This window comes from Sphaerulina musiva, assembly GCF_000320565.1.
Source record: "Sphaerulina musiva SO2202 unplaced genomic scaffold SEPMUscaffold_5, whole genome shotgun sequence".
In the NCBI taxonomy this organism is placed as follows: Eukaryota; Fungi; Ascomycota; class Dothideomycetes; order Mycosphaerellales; family Mycosphaerellaceae; genus Sphaerulina; species Sphaerulina musiva.
In genome coordinates, this window is record NW_016017387.1 from 848,101 (window position 1) to 871,360 (window position 23,260).

The window sequence follows — 23,260 nt, forward strand, 5'->3', positions numbered from 1 at the left end:
CCTCCTCCTCCTCCTCCTCCTCCTCCTCCTCCTCCTCCTCCTCCTCCTCCTCCTCCTCCTCCTTGTCCTTGTCCTTGTCCTTGTCCTTGGGCTTCTCTTCTTCTTGTCCTTCTCTTCTGAATTTTAGGCAAGGTAGCCCGTAGGGATAGATAGGCAGGCAGGCAGGCAGGTAGGTAGGCAGGTAGGTAGGTAGGCAGGTAGGTAGGTAGGCAGGTAGGTAGGTAGGTAGGTAGGTAGATAAGGTAGGTACAACGTTCCAGAAAGTTGTGGCCTAAGGCAGAGGTGCACTATAACTATAATTTTGGTGCACTATGACTATAATGGCCGAGTTGTATCCTTAGGTAGAGAGGGTATATTACAATTAAATATCTGATATACTACAACTTTAATAGCTAAGCCTATAAAGTACGTATAGAATATGTAGCCGTAAGAGAGACGCTAAGAGCTAGTAGATCACTAGACTATATACATATGTCCTATATAAGGAACTAGCAGAGATATAAAATAGAATAGGTAGAGCTTACTTTACATCTAAGCTCAAAAAGGCCTGCCGAGAATTAGTTGCCCCTCTAGGCTTCTATTAATTCTAGTACGTTAATTATATAACTACCCTATACTAAAGTAGTACTAACAGACCTACCGGGGTTAAAAAGGGCAATCTTCTTTACCTTAACAATAGGTTCTTCTATATACTTTATTTCCTTATACAGAGTTCCTACCTCTATATTAAATATAGTATAGGTACTTTGCTATAGCGGCGTTAGTAAAATTAGTAATATAATCGAGATTATACTTACTATGTACTATCTTCTACGATACTCTAGAAACATATTTCTAAAAAGCTATATATAAGTCTATAACTTTTCTTTTGATTATTATATTAGATTCCAGAGTACTGTACAAGTCGTATATCCTAAAAAACTATAAAGCTTATAGGAAACTCGATTGTGAATCATCTACACTTCTTTGTACCTAAGATATCTCTTGAACTTAAAGCTAATAATACTATTATTAATTGTAATATGTTATGAAGACACGAAAGTTTATAGTAAACTCTAATATCTAGTAGCAGTAGCTATATAGCTGTTGAACGTTGTAGCTATACTTTAGCTAATATAGAAGTGCTACCTTTACTTAGTATATATAGCTGTTGAACGTTGTAGCTATACTTTAGCTAATATAGAAGTGCTACCTTTACTTAGTATACCTGTAGAAGGATAAGATGCGTAGGCTAAAGTATCTATTAGAAAAGTAGTACTTAAATCGCCTAGGAGAAGAGTATAAGTATATCTTCTCCCCCTTATCTATACTTATACTACTGCCTAGTTCCTAGGTAATTTAGATTCCTTAGGTCTAATTTAGAATATATTAATAGATAATCGGGACGTATAACTTAATCTACCCCTCTTTAGGGGGCTATTACAAACGTCGGGCTAATAAATCTTCAATGTCGGGCCCAAAGTTTGCCTTAGGCAGGATCTATGCCTTAGGCCATATTTTCGGACTCTATCTCAAAGTACATCTTAACCTTAGACAGCAACAGCGCTAGCAATATATATATATATATAGTTACAAACTAGGTATAGCGGAACATTAGAATAACTATATCAATAATATACTAGAGTAACAGATTTGTTTAATAGTAAGTTATTAGGCTATAGTCGATTAGAGGTAAATTCTTAAAGAATTAGTTCTAAGCCAAAAGCGCGATTGCTGCTGCCTTTAGCTATATTACGTACTACAATTATAAGCATCTCTCTAACTCTTTATTAGCTAGTCTCGCGTATATCCCGTATTCCGTTGTTACGTTGTAGCCTGAACTGTAGCCTACTAATTAATATATTAGTACGAGCGCAAAGGTATTACTAGCTCTATACTATTCTTGTCCTTATTGTCCCTATAGCTGTTACCGCTCTTATTCTATATCTCTTCTACCTGTCGCTTCTTTAATATAGGCCTACTTAGCCGCGTAGAGATATATATAGGTATAGCTAGCAGTATACCCTAGTTTCTACTATAACTACTATGTCTACTATAACTACAACGTCTACTGCCGTTACTACTATTACTACTATTACCGCCGTTAGTATATCTACTACCGTTACCGCCGTTAGTATATCTACTATAGCTACTACTATTACTATATCTACTATGACTACTAGAACTACTATAACTACTACAACTACTACAACTACTACGACTACTATATCTACTATATCTACTATATCTACTACGTCTACTACCGTTACTATATCTATTGTAGTTACTACGTCTACTACCGTTGCCGCCGTTACTACTATTACTACTATTACTATATCTACCGTAGCTACTACTATTACTATATCTACTACTTCTACTATATCTACTACTTCTACTACGTCTACTACTTCTACTACATCTACTACTTCTACTACGTCTACTACTTCTACTACGTCTACTACTTCTACTATAGCTACCGCGTCCGTATACTAGCTATACTAGCTATACTAGCTCTACCGGTTATACTAGTTATACTAGTATTTATAGTATCCGCTAAGCTAAGGTATTTATCTAAGCCTATATATTAGTAATTTGAGCTTGCTATTTAGATAAATAGGTAGTATATACGTATCGCTTATTCTTGTCCTTATCCTTAGCCTTAACTTTGTACTATTGCCGGTAGGATTGCTAGTACTATTGTTGGTCGTAAAGTAGTAGTACTATACTAATTCTTATAGCTACTATAAGGTGCCTTATACTTATATCGTAAGTTGTATACTATCTTATTCTTAAGACAGATATACCTACCGTAAACGTATATATATAGTACTTTCTACCTTCTAGTATAGTAATACGGCGGTTCGGCTTCTATTAGATAGGTACCTAAGGCCTACTATTATAACGTATAAGTTGAGTCGCTTCGTTACCGTTACTAAGTAAGTAAGAGTTGTTCGGGTTATTAAGCTCGGTACCGATTAGCTTATAGCGTTTAGTAGTAGTACCTACTATATATATAATTAAGCTATCCTTATATTACGCTTCTAAAGGCATTGTACTAGCTTAAGTAGACGCCTTCTAGATAGCGATAGCGCTATGTTAGTAGTACCTAGAATAATCTAGAATTTATTAAATGCTTTAACTAAGAGTAGCTCTATACCCTCGAGTCTATATAAGCAATTAATACCTATTGTCCGCGTAAATAGGCTAGTATAATAAGATCGTACAAAGCCTATTTTAGTATTTACTAGTAGCTCTGCCTTAAGCTTTGACTTCTACTAATAGATATAGTTTAAACCCTAGGTATATATAACTATATTTATACTATAGTATAATAGGGGTTTTTATATATAGCGGGAGGCTTTTTTTTATATAGCGGGAGGCCTCTTAGGGTTGACCCTAACACCCTTAGGCACGAAAACCTCAGGCATACTTCTCTATAGATAGGAAGATTTCTCTTGACGTGTTACGTACTACGATAGCGACAGCAATCTCGTAATGTCGTCGCGTTGTCGCGTTGTCGCGTCGTCGCGTCGTCGCGTCGTCGCGTCGTTGCGTCGTTGCGTCGTTGCGTCGTTGCGTCGTTGCGTCGTTATGTCGTCGCGTCGTCGCGTCGTCGCGTCGTTGCGTCGTTGCGTCGTTATGTCGTTGCGTCGTTGCGTCGTTGCGTCGTCGCTCTAGTAGTAGCCTAAATCGCGATATACCTAAGGTATTACTACTCTTATCGCCGTTTGCGGTAGTACGCTATACTATATACTACGACCGCGCGCGCGTATGTACGTATGTTTGTATAGAGGAAGTACTATTGGCGTTGTATAAAAAAGAAGTATACCTAAGGCCTAGACTTTAGGGTTAACCCTAAGAGGCCTCCTGCTATATAAAATTTATGCTCCCGCTATATATAAAAACCCTATAATAGCTTATCTAATATACTTAGTACTCGTAGAGTCGTAGGATTCTACGCAATTAAGAGCTCTACCTTATATCAATCTAGGTAGCTGTCGTAATATAGTCCTAGCTTGTAGAAGAATAATAATATATCGTTTCGCGTACTCTTAGTCTATACCTTAAGGCCGATATAAGTGCCCTTGCTAGAGGATAAGATTTCTAGACTAAAGTAATATAGTTAATTAGGTCTATACTTTAATACAGAGCTCCTTATATAGCTACTAAGCTGTCTATAGGTAACGTTAAGCCTTCTACTAGCGCTCTAATATATCCTTTACTATAGCAGTAATAGCTTTGTTATTGTTAAGCGGCCGTACAATAATATCTAACTTATTCTCTAATTCTACGTCTGTCTTAGTAGCTATAAACATAGTATCGTTATTACTTTAGTAGTAGTTAAGCTCGCTATACTTAGCGCTTTTGTCGATAACTACGTAGCCTTAATTAAAGGTATCCTCGGTAGGAGTAAAGCGATATACTTTATAGAGTACGATAAACTCCTCTATAAGCTTACTAGCAACGTATCGATTAGTATATTTGTTCTTCTCCTATTCGAATAGCTTATATATATTAGCTCTTACTACTGTATCTATATACTAGGTATATAGTATAGTATAAGCTACTAGAAGTACCTTCTCTAAGGCATTTATAGCCGATCTTGTACTCTTCGAAGAGCTTCTTTATTTACTAGAAGGCCTATTTATATCTATTAAACGTCTTATCTTCTATAAGTATATAAGCTAGTAGTAGGTACTAACCGAGGCGTATAATAAAGTCGAAACAGAGGAGTTGTAGGCTAGAAGCGTATATACTATAGGTATAGTCATAAATAAGTGCTTTCGTATTTTCTTTATAGATCTTAATAAGTTCTAGGTAGGCAAAGAAGATACAGCGTAGCCTATTGTTATCGTCGCTAACCTTGTATATAACGAAGAAGCTATTGTTACTAAGTTCCTTAATTACTATATCTACTAGGGTTCTACAGTTAATAATACTATAGCAGAAGCGCGCAAACTCGTTATAGATATTACGTAATACTAGTACGGTAGCTGTACTTAATAGGCTAGGCCGTATAGTAAACTTATTCTTAAGTATTATATATATAGTAGTAGGTATAACTCTATTCCTCGTATACCGTAACAGAGCCTTGCGAAAGTGCTTACTTTGTTCCCTACGGCAATAGAATAAGAGTCCTATAGTATTAACGCTACGATAGTTATACTTTGTATATATACTAACTAAGAAGGACTATTTAACCGGATTATCTTTATCTAGCGCGTAGACCTAAATCCGGATAGGGTATCTATTCTTCTATGTCTTCTTGTCCTTAAGAGGGGTACGACCTAAGACAAGCTTCTTCTTTATGTCTCTATAGGCGTATATTAGAGCAAACCGGTAGGAATTTTAGCTATAGTTGATTCGTTATACTTCCTACTACTATTGCAAGACTATAAAATCCTATAACACTGTCTATAGGCAACGAGATACTTATATATAGCGCTCTCGGACTAAAAGGTATAGCTATAATAAGAATGCTTAGGGGTCTCGTCCTCGGTTTCGGCGTCGGCTTTAGTTAATAACTAATTGTCCTTAATTCCTTCCTCTAATTCCGAGCTCTTTGTATATATTACCTACTACTACTAAGAGACTTTCTCGAGTTCTTGACCTCCTAATTAGCTCGGATCTAGTTCTGCTCTTACTATTCTATTAGTTTAATTCGTACTTATTATAGTTTACGCGCCTTTGGCTCTATCTATATCGGAGCCTATATCTACGTCGTCTAATGTATCGGTATCTACGTCTACGTCTACGTCTACATCTACGTCTATATCTATATCTATATCTAATCCGTTGCTATATAGGCGATTAATAGTATCCTCGAGCTCTATATTCTACTTATATATAAGGAACTTGTCTCTATATAGTTTAGCCTACTTTACGCTACTTACCGAGTCGCTGGACTCTTTCGATTTGCTTTCGGCGTAGAATGAGGATTTTATAATAGGCCTAGTAGGTATACGTTTTCGGTATATAGGTATTTGTAGATTAGTAAGATCGAGAATTTTGGGTTTGTTGTAGTACTATCGTACGTACTAGTTTCCTTTGCCGGCGGCAGCAATACGACGTATTAGTCTAGCCTCGCTAGCCTTAAGTAGTCGTATCTTATTACTATCGCTACTACTATCGCTACTAAGAGTAGAAAACTTTAGCTTATTATTATTCTCCTACTCCTTCTCTTTTTCCGGCAATACTAATAGCTACTTTATATACGTATCGAGGTCGGTATTTGCCTACGTCTAGTTAACTATTAAGAAGTCGTAATTACCTATATTAGGAAGAAACTCGTAGCTAATTAGCGTACGCTAATCGTTAAGAGCAAGCGTATCTATAAAGCCAATAATAGCGCGCGTATATATGTATATATATATATATATGTATATAGATATATGTATATAGATATAAGTAAGTATATGTTGTTAGAACAGTTACTTTAGAAATAAGTAACAGGAATGCGGCCTTAGGATAGACCCTGCCTAAGGCAAACCTTAAGCCCTACGTTTAAAATTTGTTGGCCCGACGTTTATAATAGCTCTCTTTAGGCGGTATATATTGTTCCTAAATCTTCTTAAGTCCTAGTAGCCCGTTTTAGCCTATCTCGGCTTCTTCTAGGCTATTCTAGGTCTCTCTAGTATTTACCTATATCTATCCGGTATAGATCCTAATATTGCCCCCTCTCTTAGGCGTACGTCCTCGAGTATAAGCTACCGATATTTTTTTTTCTTTGTTTAGAGTATAGTAAGTAGATAAACTATAGAATATAATAGATTACTTTCGGAAAAGCGCGTCCTTATACGTTTTTTCCTACTTTTTTAAATACTAATATACTACTGCTATAGAGTTTAGTAAGTAGCCTACTTCCTTTACTAGTTCTTCTAGTATTTCTTTCTAGGGTTACTAGGCGCTTCCGGACTACTATAGAATAAGATCGGCTAACTTATACTATATTTACTACCTCTATATTATTCCGCTACCTTTAATATCGCTACTACATCTATTCCTAATAGGAACCCGTATATTAAATAGATTCTATGCCTCTAATCCGCTAATATAGATAAAGCCGTAGCTACCCTTTGAAACCTTTACCTATTCTACTATTCTAATAGTAAAACCGAGCTAGATACTATAATCAGGGGTCTTAAGGCTAGTTTCCTACTAGATATATACTACTTGCTCTAGATACTACTTTAAGGAACTGTTCTAACCTATTCTAGGGTATTCTAGCCTATCTTTTTCTAAACCTATTCTAGGTCCTAAAAGAATACTAGTAAGCTATCGATACTATTAACTTGAAGTATTTAATACTAGAGTAGGTTAGTCTTACAGTTAAAGAGTAAGAATAGGCAGCTACTATTACGATTAATAACCGGCTCTATAAAACTATTAAAAAGCACATCAATCCTCTTCTTTTCGTTCCGAGCTATTCTAGAATATTATCAACTATTCTTGGACGGCTCCCGTCTTTTTAGGGTATCAATAACCTATATGTTTACCTTAGAGGCCCTATAATAGATAGGTCTAGACTATCGGTCAACTCGGCGGTCGCTCGGTACTATAAACCTACTAAGGTAGAGGACTATAGTAACCTACTATTTCTAAAGAAAAAGAAGATCTCTTCTATATTTATCTAGCCTAATTAGGTTGCCTAAGCTCTCTAAGGCTAATAGCTAAATTCGAGGTCTCTACTAATATACTAACTATATTAACTGAAAAGTTGTAAGCTCTAATCTATTTCTCGGGTTGTACAGAGTTAGTACGCTTTTATTACTATATTATAAAAGGTAAGAGCATAAATTTTGAAAGGCGGGAGGGCCTTGCTAAGCCTAAGGCTACGTTCCTCTACCTACCTATATATGTATTCGATACGTTCAAAACTACTCTATCTTAATATAGAGTTACTTAATCCGACGCTCGCGTAGGCTATATTGACTAATGCCGAGCTCAATTAGTCTATTAATATACTCCTCAACAAAGATAGTATATTAGCTATAGGTAATTTATTAGCTAATCTAGTAGCGACTAGTCCTATAGTACTAGAGGCCAACCCGAGCTAATTAGCGAGCAGAGATAGGTAATAAAGACGAAGATAGCGGCAATCGCTCTAATTCCGACAACAATAGTAGTAGAGCCGAAAGTATAGCTAAAACCGAGATAGACGAAGCTATTACTAACGCTTTTCGATTCCGAAGCCCTTATATAAACTCGAGCTATTTGTATTAGAGTCTATAGTCGCTAATTATCTTAAGGCTTCTAGCCATCGCTACAGTATATTATAGTAAAAGAATAGTTGTATAAAGAAGAAGAATACTAAGACTATCTAGAAACGCCCTCCTAAGTACGCGAGAGGTAACTATATAAATAAATTGATTAAGAATCGTCTTAGTAGGCTATTAAAGAAGCTAGGTAAGAGGATAGCTAAGCAGAACTGTTGTATTATAGTGATTATTAGTATATTAGATAAGGATTAGTTTTAGTAAGTATATTAAGTATGACTATAAGAGTATAGCTACGGCCGGCCTGCCTTACTACCGACGAGAAGTACGTAGTAACGAGTTTTATAAGTATCTAGCTAACTATTATACAAATAGAGTATTACCTATAGTTATATATATACTAGCGAAGGCTTAGTTTATTACTAAGGCTGACCTAACTAGAATTACCGCTAGACCTATACTTCGAGATACTTATAACGAGTTTGCGCAGATCCGTAGTAATATAATTATTAGCCTAATACTAGTAGATAGGATACTAGAACTACTTATTGCTAGTAACTGCTTAATAACTTCTTCTACAAAGCAGTTACCAACAACTTATCGCGTTCTTTAAGGATAACAACTATACAGTAAGATTTCGATTATATATACAAGATCTATACTAGCGGGCTTCTACTACTCTGCTTTAACGTAGTTACTAGACTCGGCGTCGTTATACTATTAGTATATATCCTTATACCTAATAAGACGTTTAAAGGGTATAAGTAGGTGTTCCGCATATTCTAGCGTCTTCTCGAGGTATATAGTATCGACGAGCCGGATGTTATTATCTATAATTGCGACCGTACGGCTTTGATTACGTTAGAGGCTATATTGCTAGAGATAGAGTTTACACTATATATATAGTATATAGATACTATAGTTAAGGCGTAGGCCTATAAGATCTTTAGGTAGCAGAAGAGCGAAGATAGTATACGCTATATTGCGCTTCGCTAGATCCGAGCAGCTCTTCGATAATAGCTATATACGTAGCTATACTTACGGGCGCTACCTATAACGAGGCTAGCGATAGCAAAAACAAGATACCCGAGGCTATATAGGACGACGAGGTAGACAACATTATATAGCTAGTTGCTATTAACAAGCGTAGTAGCTATAATTAGAAAGATACGTCAATACGCTAGCTTAAGATAATACACTATCTCGAGAGGTACTAGTAGGTATATAAAGAGAAGTACGTTAAAGCCTAGACTAATAAGATACCCTATCTTGGCTACGACGTATCCTTAGTAGGTAAAGGTATATATATAGGTCTTAAGAAATAGATAGCAAGCGCTTGGAATAATATACTTACTCTAATTCTATAGATAGTACTATTCTACAACAGTTATATTAACTGTTATGTATATCTACTATCTATAGTATAGAATACCTTCTCTATATAATTCGTAAACCGGCTATTCTACTATACTATAAAAACTATAATCGACGTTCGAGGGCTTAAGGCTATAGCGATATAGAAGTAGAAGTATAACAAAGGGTAAGAGAAGATTGCTACTAACCTAATATATAGTATATATACTAGCGTATTTATAAAGACTATAGATATAGCTTACCTATACAACTTAATAGTATTACTTACCTAACGCTATTGCGATTTAGAGAGTTCTAGTATATTCTATATACCAAGTTAGTAATAGTAATAACTATAACGGCGATAGCGACGGCAATAGGAGAAGCATATAGACTTCTTAAGCCGCCGCCTTATATAAGCAAACGTAGCGCTTATTAAATACGCTCGTATGCTACTAATATAGGCGCCTTTATATTTTAGCGGCTACCTACTCTTCCTAAGCAGCTCGATCCAAATCGACATAACGCAACGCTACCTAGCGAGGACGAGCGAGGCCTAGCGGCTAGTTTAGCAATAGTATAGCCGGCGCGTAGTAGTAGTAAAAGGGACTATTAGATATAATTACGTAAAGGGCTATTCTTATAGTAGGTATACGTATTTCGCTATATTATAGGTAAATAGTATACGTTGCAAGTATAAGGTAGGTAGAGAGCTATATACTAATATATACGGAAGTACTACTACTTAGCGGCTAGCTATAGCGATACTACAATTGATACTGCTCCTACGATTAATACTAATACTAAGAGCTAAGCTAGTAGTTATAGATAAGTAGTTTGCGTAGCTACTATAGCAATAAGCTACTATATTAGTATAGATTGCTACCCTTACTACTAACTAGAGAGTACTAGTACTATAAAAGTTTAAGATTAGTATACATTCTATACTACTAACGGGCAGGCCTATAGGATATATTATTAAGTAGTCTTACCTAGTTATCCTACTTATAGTTATAGTATATATAGAGCTGTTACTCTATTATCCAGTTCTATCGTTCTGTTTGTCTATCTATTTAAGGGTAAAATATTATACTTAGGCCACTTTATACCCCTAGGTAGTAGTAGAACGTACTCTAGAACTTAGAAGTAAATAGGATACCTTAATCTATAAGTAATATATCCTATAGGCCTACCTATTAATAGTACAGAATATCGGCTTACCTAGTATATTCGTACGTATATATACGTATATATCCTAGGCGTCTTCTTCTTAGGCGTCTTCTTTCTCTTAGGCTTTCTCTTCTTCTCGGGCTATTAAACTAGATAATATAGGTAGTATGTTATTAGGTAACATAGTTATAGTATATAGTTCAAAACATCAAATATAGGCTGTCTCTTCTTCTTAGGCTATCTCTCCTTCTTAGGCTATCTCTTTATCTCGGGCTGTCTCTCCTTCTTAGTCTATCTCTTCTTCTTAGGCTGTCTCTCCTTCCTTCTATACTTCTTCTTCCTAGGTATCTCTATTCTTCCTAGACATCTCTATCTCTATCGCTATCTCTATCTCTATCTCTACCTCTACCTCTACCTTCTCCTTTTGTTTCTCTTCTTCTTGTTCTTTACTTCTTCTCTTCCAAATTTTAGGCAAGGTAGCCTATAAGGACATATAGGTAGGTAGGTACCTATAGCGGGCTTTTTCCAAAACGTATTAGGTCTAGTAGATTTAGTATGCTCTACCTCTAGAAATTGCGCTAAATATGTCCTACGGGCCTGCCTGTAGTAGTACGGTGTCGGCCAATTTTCTATATACCTATATGCGCGCGCGCCTGCGCGCGTATGCTTCCTCTTCCTCCTTCTCCTTGTCCTTGTCCTTCTCCTTCTTTGTCTCCTTCTCCTTGTCCTTGTCCTTGTTCTTCTCTTTGTTCTTCTCCTTGTTCTTCTCTTTGTTCTTCTCTTTGTTCTTCTCCTTGTTCTTCTCTCTGTTCTTCTCTTTGTTCTTCTCTTTGTTCTTCTTTGCTGAATTTTAGGCAAGGTAGCCTATAGGGACAGAGAGGTAGGTAGGCAGGCAGTTTTTTGAGGTAGTAACGTATTAGGTCTAGTGGATTTTTAGCGCGCCCTACCCTAAAAGATCGCGCCAATTAGAGCGTACGCCTTCGGGGGATTTTCATACCTATATACACTATTCCTAATTTGATAGGCCTGTACTCCCTCCTTTACCTAACCTACGCTACGCTTCGGAAGGCTCGGAGGTCGTTCCGTACTAATTAAACTGTACGATTTCGTGTCAATTTCTTAGTAGGGCTATAGATAGACCCTATTTCTATCTAGTTGTAGACCCTATTCTAAGTTAATATGTCCTACGGGCCTGCCCGTTAGTAGCACGGTGTCGGCGCGCGCGTACGCGCGCGCGTAGGTCTCTTGTCTCTTCTCTCTGTCTCTTCTTCCTACTCTTCTTCTTCTTCCTCCTTCTCCGTCTCCTTCTCCTTCTCCTTCTCCTTCTCCTTCTCCTTCTCCTTCTCCTTCTCCTTGTCCTTTCTTCTCTTTGTTCTTCTTTAGTAAATTTTAGGCAAGGTAGCCTATAGGGACAGATAGGTAGGTAGGTAGGCAGTCTGCCTGCCTGCGGCGGGCTTTTTTTTTAAGGTAGTACTGTATTAGGTCTAGTGGATTTAGCGCGCTCTACCCTAAAGGATCGCGCCAATCAAACCGCGTAGATTCAGCAAATCAGAACGTACGATTTCGAGTCGATTTCTCTAGGTAGAGAGTCTATCCCCAATTTGGTAGGCCTATACTCCCCCCTTTACCTAACCTACGCTACGCTTCGGAAGGTTCGGAGGTCGTTCCGTACCAATTAAGTAATTACGTACCCTTAGCCTTAGACCTTACGGTTTACAATATATAATAGAGTTAGAGTAGTCCCTAGTTAATCAAACCTATAGAGGGCCTAAAGATCAATCGATTATATAATTAGTACCTTTAATTTTGATTAGGCTTTAATAGACCTCCTTTAATTTAATTGAAATTTAATAACTTTAATAACTTTGACCTTCCTATATTACCTTAGTAGAATAAGCTCCGATTAGCCTATTTGTTTTACCTAATCTACTAGGGCTAAGGTCTTACCTATCCTCCTTTCTCCTTCCTTCTATCCCTTAGGCTCTCTAGACTCTCTACCTCCCTTTCTAGGCTTCCTAGGGGGTTTTTATATATAGCGGGAGGCTTTTTTTTATATAGCGGGAGGCCTCTTAGGATTAACCCTAATACCCTTAGGCACTTATAGTCTATCGGAGGTAGCTGAATCAGTTCTAAGCCGAAGACGCGATTGCCGCTATCTTCGGCTATATTACCTACGACAATCGACAGCATCTCTCTATCTCTCTATTAGCTAATCTCGCGTACATCTCGTCGTATCGTCGTGTCGTCGTGTCGTCGCGTCGTCGCGTCGTCGCGTCTAGTTCTAAGCCGAAAACGCGATTGCCGCTATCTTCGGCTATATTACCTACTACAATCGACAGCATCTCCCTGTCTCTCTATTAGCCAATCTCGCGTACATCTCGTAATGTCGTCGCGTCTATCGCTCTAGTAGTAGCCTGAATCCGCGCGCCGGCTCTATCGACTTTGTAGAGGAAGTGCTGTTAGCGTATATGAAAATTCTTTATACAACACCAAGGCCTAAACTTTAGGGTTAACCCTAAAATGCCTCCCGCTATATAAAATTTATGCTCCCGCTATATATAAAAACCCTTCCTAGGGCCTAGGCTTTCTTAAAGTTACCGGGTATCCTAGGGTTATATAGAAAAAAAAGATACCTTTTTCTAGATTTTCTCGATTCTTTTCTCTAAAATTTCTACTTTTTAGGGGTTTTGATAAACGGCGGGAGCTCTAACTATAAACGGCGGGAGGCCTGCGCTAAGGCTAAGCTTAAGGCCTAAGGCTTCAACGTATATCTCAAATTCTATCTTAGTATAAAATACTGTTTTCTTTAATAGCAACATTTAGTATAGCTATATACTAAGCAGTAATAAAAATATAGTAGTAGGGTATTAGACCGATAATACGAATAATAGTATCGAATCTAACGAGAAACGTATATTACGTTGTTATATTCTCTATAGTTAAATAAACGCCTCTCTAAACAGCTACCTCTATACTAGAACCCCTTGCAAAAGTTATAAACTACTCTCTGTTTTAGGGGTATTGTAGCTGCTTTTACTAGTAGCTACTTACGAGCTAGAGATATCCTATCAGCCTGTCCTCCTCTTCTATAGCCTAAATCGTAGCTGTCTAATACAACGGTAGGTACGCGCTAGTTATACAAACTTATCGTCTATATCTATATTACTATTGTCTTTATTATCTTCCTCGAACTTATTATCTTCCTCAAACTTGTTATCTACTACTATATACTATCTAGCGCTTCTTATAGGGAGGGGGGGGGGGGCGGTAGTATAATATAGCCGTTAGCGAGTATAGCGATCTATACTAATATAGTAGTTTACTCTTATTAGTACGGAACGACCTCCCTAGCCTTCCGAAGCGTAGCGTAGGTTAGGCGTAGGAGGGGAGTAGAGGCTAATCAAATTGGGAATAGTATATATAGCTGTAAAAATCCCTCGAAGGCGTACGCTCTAATTGGCGTATCCTTTGTAGTAGAGCACGCTAAACCGAATACGTTACTATCTCAAAAAGCCCGCCGTAGGCGCCAAAAAAAAAGGTCTACGCAGTAGCCGCGAGAGGCACCTCCGCGCAGTTCCGTAGCGAAGCGAAGGACTACTATACCCGCCGGAGGCATCAAACGCGCGCGCAACGCGCGTAGTATACGTTGCGTTACGTACGTCGCGTTATATACGTCGCGTACGCATATGCGCAGCGCGTAGCGCTATATATTATAGTACGACGTAGTAAGGTAGGCGCGCGGAGCGCGGCTTTCGGAGCCGGAAAAATTTTCCTCTAGTATAATGTATTACGATAACGTAAGCAGACTTGAACTTTCTACTTCTACTTCTAAACTTCCTTCCGTCTATACCGATATTATACTACCGACAGTACCGATACCTACTACTACGACGACGACGATATAGTATACTGCTGCTACGGACGTCTACCGCCGATACGCCGTCGAAGAAATTACGTTACCGACGATACGCCGCCGCCGCCGACACGCCGTCGAACCGAACGCCTACTATAAGACCGAACGTACGGCGTCTACGACAGTAAGCAACGATAGCGACGACAGCGACGATAGCGACGACAGCGACGACGAGCCTTACCGCCGATACGCCGAAGAGATATTTACGCCGCTGCCGCCGTACGACGCCGTCGAAAAAGTTACGTATGTACTAGGTTATATACCTTCTAAAAAACTCCGAACCAAACCTATGTTCTTAAATACTTAATACTACCTCTATACCGTAGACACCGCTAACTAACTCGTAGACACGGCGGATCGATACGCTAAACTAAATTACAGAACCCTACGCCGAAATCAAGACTAATTCTAGCCGAATCGACAATTAGTATTGAATTGCAGAACCCTACGCCGAAATTAAGACAATTGTACGCCGAATCGATATACCTAACTGAACTATAGAACCCTACGCCAAAATCAACCGAATTATCGACTATACGCCGAATCAAACCGACGACAGCAACGACGAGCTTACTACCGCCGCCGTACGACACTAAGACATTTACGCTACTACCGAACGACGCTATCAAAGAAGTTACTCGCTTAACAAACTATATACCTTCTAATAAAGTGTTTAGCAAACCTACGTTTGTAAAAACTTAATAACGCTAACTACCTCGCAGAACTATACTATATATACCGTACTACAGACCGTACCGACGTACCGAACTATATGCCGAATTAAGCACTATGAAGCACCTACTACTATTCTACTGCACCTACCCTATACCCCCTGCACTTACTCTATACCTACCTTCGTACCTACCCTAAACCTACTGTACTTCCCCTATCTTACTATATCTATACCTGCCAATCTAGTTAATAGCTACTATTTAGAGCAGTGTAGCCGGCGCCGGCGGCGACGACGAACTACTAAACAAACGACTATTCAAGCGTACTCTCCTATTAGATCGACCTAATCAATTTGATCTAGATAAGGAATTCGAATCTAACTACGACGACGACTATCTAGACATAAAGAGGTATGCCCGCGGCTACTAGCGAGCGAAGAATTATTTCGTAGACAAACGCGCCGGATACCGCAAGCCTGTTACTACCTACGCCGATTATCGACAGATAGCGCCTAGTATACCTCCTACTTAGTATATACCCTCTACAAAGAAGACGAAGATTACCTTACGTACTACTATAGTACTAGCACTAGTACTAACCGCCTCTTCGTCGTCGTTAGCGCTTCCGACAAACATTAACGATCCTCGATTTACGATATAGTACTAAGCAATTACGAGCTAATTCGGTATTAGTAGCCGATTCTAGCTACTCGTACCGTACGCCTCGCCTGCCGCTATACCTATATATAGTAGACTACCTACTAATACGAACGATAAATTATTATTACCTACCTATACGAACGATCCTCGATTCGATACTTAATATTAATCAATTACAAGTCGATTCGGTCTTAGTACCCGATTTGAACGATCGGTACTAAACCCGAACCTAAACCTACCTACAATAATAGTCGTACCGAGCCCTATACTAATACCTATACCTATTACGTCCGTATCTAGCCTCCGCGCCGAGACAGCTATACTAATCGGTACTATATCAAGCTCTACTATATTTACCGATACTCCGCTAGATAATATTGAATCGTCGCTATCGCTTCTAGGTAATATAAATAACCCTCGATTTCGTTAGCAACATAGGTCAATTGCTAACTAATTCGGAATTTAGACGACGTCTTCGGCTACCCGTAGTTATCGTAAATTCCTTCGGCGTCGCTAAATACTTTCGCCTATATTAACTCGGACAGAGCTATATATACTATTATCTCGGACCTTAGATAATAAACCTATACTAGACGCCGCCGACGAGTCGATACTATACGAATTCGGTACTTCCAGTTTTGTATTTGTTACGCTAGACGACAAGATCGAGTCTACTTAAAGCTCTTAGACCGTACTACGTCGTAAACGTAGAATTACCTCTAGACCCGGCTAGAAGGAGCGACAGCATTAGAGCTGTATTATACGCTTGCTTACTAACGAAGGCAATAGTCTACCTCTATTTACCGATAGCGATAGCGATCTTGATTAACTAGTACTGTTAGAGTTTAACGGTAGTCTACTAGATAATTTCAACGATGCTCTCGATTCGGATATTATAACGACCTACTACTTATATAATAAGCGCTAGTTTGCCTAGGATCTCTAAAGCTTCAAGATCGAATCTGTACTATATACTAATATATACAAAGTCTGTCGCAGTTAATCGCGCGAGGGCGACAAGAATAAGAAGCAAGGTATACCTCTACTTATATCCGCTACTAATAAGATAGATCCTAGCCGTATTGATTATAGCCTTAACGAGCCGACAATAGTAGAAGAGATGTTGATAGTACGTATACATATTTAAGTAGAATGCTTTCAGATCCGCGGACAGTAGTAGAGTTATCGCGGCTACGTTGTCTCGTTCCTAAAAGATATTATTTAGGTCTATAACAAATTACTACTTATACTAGCCGATCTTAATATCGTAGTATTGAAACCAAGTAATACGAATAACGAGGATATTACTAATCGATATACGCGCTAGCTCTAATTTAGCAAAGAATTTACGGTACGCAAAGAGGTTGTTCTAAAGTAGCTCTACTTCCTAAAAGTATACTATCTAGGATACCGAAACATTCAGATTGATACCTAAGTAGACCTGCTATATAATAGTAATGTTATTGATTATATTAACAATAGCAAATACCGAGATAATAGACCTAGTAGGGATAGTGTTAGTAATCAACGTCCTCGGACTTAACTAGAGGCCAATCCTACGAATTCTGCTAAAGCGGACGATAGCGATAATAATAGGTTCGATAGTAGCGCTATACTAGCTCTAGACGTAGACCGCGATATATATAATCTGCGTCGACAGGTAGGTACTCGCCCTCTCGGTAGGCAATAGCCTTAACAGCGACTAGCACTTACTTGGCCTAATATAGAAGAACGTCCGCTATCCGAGTAGATTAAATCTTAAGCAATACTATTACTTGCTTTTCTATCTCTTTACCCCTACGGCCTTATAGAGATAAACCAATCCCGGGACCGCAATATTACCTATCGCGAGTACGTACTTTACTTACTTAAGTATAAAGATAGTCGCTTCGCTAGTTACCTACGATAGCGATATATAGTATTCAATACTAAGATACGGATGCAAACTAAGAATTCTTTACGCTTCTTTGTTAAACTTAACCCTTACTACCGGAGTACAATACTAGAAGATATTAGAGCTGTATTTGAGGCACCTAATAATCTAGAGGTACGACGCTTGCTTAATACTATTATACGGTCTGCATCGTCCCTTCGAGGAACCCCTACGTACTATACTAGTATAAAGCGGAATTTAGAAGCCTATTGCCGCTTCCTAGGAACCCCGGATTTCTTCTTTACGTTCAGCGCCGCTAATTTATAGTAGGATTCCTTAATAAAACTTATATCTCCTAATCAATATAGCAGTTTCTATACTCGGTAGAAGGCCGGCGATTCTTAGAGTCGAATCAAACTCTCTCGGGCTGCGCTCTGCGACAATCTATATATCGCTACTACCTACTTCTAGCGACGATTGGATTGCTTAATTAATATAGTAATTAAGCCTAAGTTCTATATTCAAGACTACTAGTATCGGTTTGAATTCTAGGGCCGCAGTAGTATTTACGCCTATAGGTTTGTATAGTTATATATACTCGGATTATTCAATATAGACAGCGAACATAAGCGTACCAATTTTACGGACATCTAGCGCCGACATCTCTTTGCTCTTAATCCTAAGCTACGTAGAACTGCCGTAGAAGCAGATAGAGGAGCTATTAGCCTAGGAGGTTCTTAACTTACTAACAGTTTAAGAGACCTCTCTAATATAATCAACCGTATATAGCGCTATAAATGCTCGGACTACTACTAACGTCGCAAGAAAAACCAGAGAGCTAATAACCCTACTACCTTCTATCGATTCTACTTTCTGCGTAAGTTACAACTATCTGCGGAAACTAGTAAAAAGCGTAACCCTACGTACTGGATATTCTGCGCCTAGAGTAACTAAACTATACTAAATTACTACAATCTATTGATTTCTCTAGCCTAGCGCGCTAACACAGATATATCTCTATATATAGACCTTTAGGCTACTATTGAATACTTAGGCAAATACTATACTAAGGCTAAGGTTGCCTCCTTCTCGTTTAAGGAGACATTGAAGATACTAATTCCGATAGTTTCCTCGACTAACTAACCGATTATTCAGCTTATAGCTAAGGCAATAAATAAGATAGTTAGTAGCCGTAATTAGGGCGCCTAGGAGGTATACTATTTGCTACTAGGCCTTTATCTACAAAAGGGCACTCGTATTGTCTTATCGGTAGACTACCGCCTTCCCTCTAACCAAGGCCGTATTATAGCTCTTAACGACGACGAAGAAGCCCCTCCGTAAGAGGATTACCGTAAGGGTAAATTATACTAGACGAAGTACCTTAAGCGGCCTCCTTATTACGAAGAATTCACTTACTTTCTAGCTCTTACAGAGTGTAATTTAACGGGTCCTGTAATAAAGGCACTATTAAGGGGTATACTACGGCTCTTGAGTTACTTCCCTAAGTATAAGAACGATCCGGCTGATTCTATATACGAGGATTATTGTCGTACTTGGATTCTTCTACTAGAGGGCCTATAGCGTATTTATCCGGCTCTACTAATAACACTTCGTAATGTACAGGATAGATAGTATGCCTTTGATCGATACTCTAATACCTACCGCTAGTATCGCCGTAACTATACCTATCTAGACATATGCCTAGCGCCTCTTTAGAAGCCGTTACGTAAAGTGTAAGTACGAATTGACGCCGAGGACTTTAAGGAACGCGTTCTTGAAGAGGATGAAAATCTAGTATACTAGGGTAAGCTCAACAACGTTGCCCGACAGGAGAGCGATCCTAATGCTCTCGGCAATCGCTAGATTGACATTAACGTAGACTAGTCTACCTTTGTTAGCAAATACGCTACTTAATTCCCTAATCTCTATTATTATCTACAACGTAACTACTAGAAGGAGGAAATAGCTGCAAATCTAGCGGAACTCCGTATAGATTCGCAGTCAATAGGGTAGAAAGACCTCCTTAATCTAGAGTAACGCCTGCTCTACGACGTTGTTATCCGTTATTATAAGGATACTCTTACTAGCAAAAACCTAGGGCAGCTTCTCTTGAATGTTGATAGACGTACTAGTATAGGCAAGTCCTATATTATCAAACTCATTTTAGCCTATTTATAGGTTCTTGCGACACGAGCGTAGCGTAGAGCCCTAGTCCTCCGATTGGTACTAACTAGTATAGCTGTACACGCTATTAATAGCTAGACTCTATACAAACTTTTCAAACTTTACACTTCAAGCTGTCTAAGCAGCGCTTAACGATATCAATTACCTAGTAATTGACGAAAAGTCTATAATTGGGTTAACTCAATTGAAGATAATTGAGATACGACTCTTATAAGCTCGGCCTAGTAGTACCTTCTTCGGCAATAACATAAACATTATTCTCTATAGCGACTTCTTCTAATTACTACTAGTTTCTAGTATTCCGCTATTCTCTGTACCCGGCAACAAGCTAATAGAGATATCCGGTTACTAGGTATACCTCGCGTTCGACTAAACCCTCGAATTAATACGATTGATACGCTAACAAGGCAATAGTTAGCTAGTATTCCGCGCTGCTTTAGAGGGACTTAGAAATTATACACTCCGTTACGAGGATTGGTATACCCTAGCTGCTCGTACGGCTGTTTCTTTAAGTACGAAAGAGCGCCGTTCCTTTAATAATACTATATACATTTACTTTAGAAATAAGGATGTCCGAGATTACAACGAGTAGCGCCTTCGCGAGACTAACAATCTAGTTGTTAGGCTTAAGGCTAAGCATAATAATAAAACTATTAGCAGCCGCGCTTCTATAGATAAGTACGGCTAACTCGAGGATAAGATTGAGGTTGCTATTAGTTATAAGATTATACTCCTTACTAATATATAGACTGAATCCGGTCTTGTAAATAGTACTACTAGCTTTCTTTATAATATTGAATAGCTAATAGGTACGACATATCCGCGCGATACGTTGCTATATACTATTATTCTACGCATCCGGCGAGCAGATTACAATAGTCCTTTCCTTTATAAATTCGGCTATAAAGTTACTATTCCAATCTTTCGATCTAAGCGACTATTCTACCGCGGAGGCTAAGAGCACTATAGAGAGCAATTTCTAATTCGCGTTGCTTTTGCTATAACAGTCTACAAGGCGTAAGGTATAACCCTTAATAAGGCTGTCGTTAATATTATAGTACGAGAGTTTGCTTCTAGTCTCCGATATATAGCTGTATCTAGGGTAAAAACTCTTCAGAGTATATTATATTTAAGAAGCTATTCGATTTCTCGCTCTTTACTATATTACTAGGCACTACTGGTATTGCCCGCGAAGCCGATATCGAAAGACGTAGAGACTAAAGAATTCTGCCGGAGAATACTAGCGACAAGGACACTTAAGACACGTACCTGCCTTTACGGTAGACGACTCGTAGAAGCGAACAATTCGGTTCTATTAATAAGATTATAAATAAGGATCTTACAGACGAGCTCGAATTCAACGAGAATGACTTTATTCGGTTAGGTAGGAGAGGTAGACGCCCTACGCGAGACGATAAGGATAAGTTGATAATAGCTAGAGGCCTAGGTACGGATATATAGCAAGAGCAAGGATATAATAATAAGGACTCGATAGAGTTTAATAAGAATGACTTTATTCGGTTAGGCAGGAGAGGTAGACGCTCTACGCGAGACGATAAGGACGAGTTGATAATAGCCGGAGGCCTAGGTACGGATATATAGCAAGAGCAAGGCGATAAGGACAACGAGCGCGGAGGTATACGGCTACTATTATTAGCGTTGTTCAGACGGCGTAGTAAAGATAATAGTTTTATAGCGCCTACCTAGGACATACAGTTATAGGACGATAGCGATAAGGATACTACTAATAGTAAGCTTTGATAAGATCGACTAATAAGAGGCTAGAGAAATGCCCCCAATTGTGTCTATAAATACGGAGATAGTACTAATCGACTTAGAATTAAAAATTGTACTATATAAAAATTGCTAATATATAACTTTCTAATGCCTGCTCCTAATTTGACTCGTCGAAACCTAAAGTTTTTACTCTTACTAAGCAAATAATATACGGGCATCAACGCGTACGGGTATAAACTTACTAGTATAGGTATAAACTACTTATATTGCTTCCCCGAATAACGACACCGCGCGTACGTATTGCTGCCCTTCTTACCTGCCTACTCTTCTATCTCCGCCGCCGAATACATACGACACACGAAACCCTTTGCTATATACCGCTCGTATACTAGACTTCGCGTTACCCCTATAGGAGTTTCCTTAATCCTACTAACGTACGATAACAATGCCCGTCGCTTAGTAGATCCTGCCGCCGCCTACGTACTGTTATCTTATACCTCTCGACTCGCAGAATAGTATATGCCTAAGGCGGTTAGTCGTTGCGCTACTACCTTAGGCCGTATAGGCCTACTACTACCCCTACTCGGCGTACTTGGCGCTGTCTCTGCCTCTTCCTTATTATTAGGTATCTCGTACGGATCGAGCTATAGTACTGTAGGTAGTCGCTTTATAAGACGTAGGCTCGGTCGACGTAGCCGCGAAGAACTAGCAACCGGAGAAGCAAAAGCCGGTAAACTAACAACCGGAGAAGAAGCGTTACTTAGCTACTCGGGTACGGTGTAATACTGCTCGTATTCGCTATTATTATCGATTGGCTCTAGCGTCGGCTCTACGGCTATCTTGTTGATCGCGTCGTACATCTATTAATCGTCGTCGGCTATACTTAAAATAGGTTAGCTAATCAGAACCTAGAGAATCGCTATCGATTCTATACGTAAATTTATACGTATATAGTGCTAATTAACTCGGATTAATATATGTATGTGTACGCGTCGCGTATATAGAATTTATAGAATTCCGACGTTAGCGTATATTTGGGCACGGTACACAATATACGCGGCGGGCATAAACTGCGGGCAGGGAAAAAGATTAGCCTCTACGTTAGCAAGATTGGCCGACGTTCCGTGCTACCAACGGGCTAGCCTGTAGGATATATTAGTAACTATACTAGTTACTTATTTGTAACCCCGGCTAGCGCGCTAGGTATCGGTGTCGCTACTACTAGTCGTATTATTAGTATCGCTCGTAGCGTCGCTATCGCTAGTCGCTAGGTTAATATACTATACTAATTAGTATATAGCTCTCTGCGTATCTTATATTTATACTAAGTACTAGATACTTATTTAGTAGTAAGACAAGCGTACCTACCGTATTTATAGCCCTTACTATAGTTGTACTAAGTCGAACTAGGTAGTATAGTAATACAACGTCTAGACTACTACTAAATCGGCTATTAAGGCTCGCTATTTCGCTATATAAGCTATATATCGCTACTATTAGCTAC

General features: G+C 38.8%; 1 protein-coding gene across 1 annotated transcript; it reads right to left on the reverse strand.

Annotated features, from left to right (window-relative positions):
* Nucleotides 1-11,355: 11,355 nt before the first annotated feature.
* On the reverse strand, nt 11,356-21,974 carry SEPMUDRAFT_117200 (uncharacterized protein; the record flags this gene model as incomplete). The annotated part of the gene is made up of 3 exons (XM_016901316.1): nt 11,356-11,524; nt 11,994-12,085; nt 21,969-21,974. The coding sequence occupies 3 exons, from the start codon at nt 21,972-21,974 to the stop codon at nt 11,356-11,358; spliced, it is 267 nt and encodes an 88-aa protein (XP_016760750.1).
* Between the last annotated feature and the right edge of the window lie 1,286 nt (nt 21,975-23,260).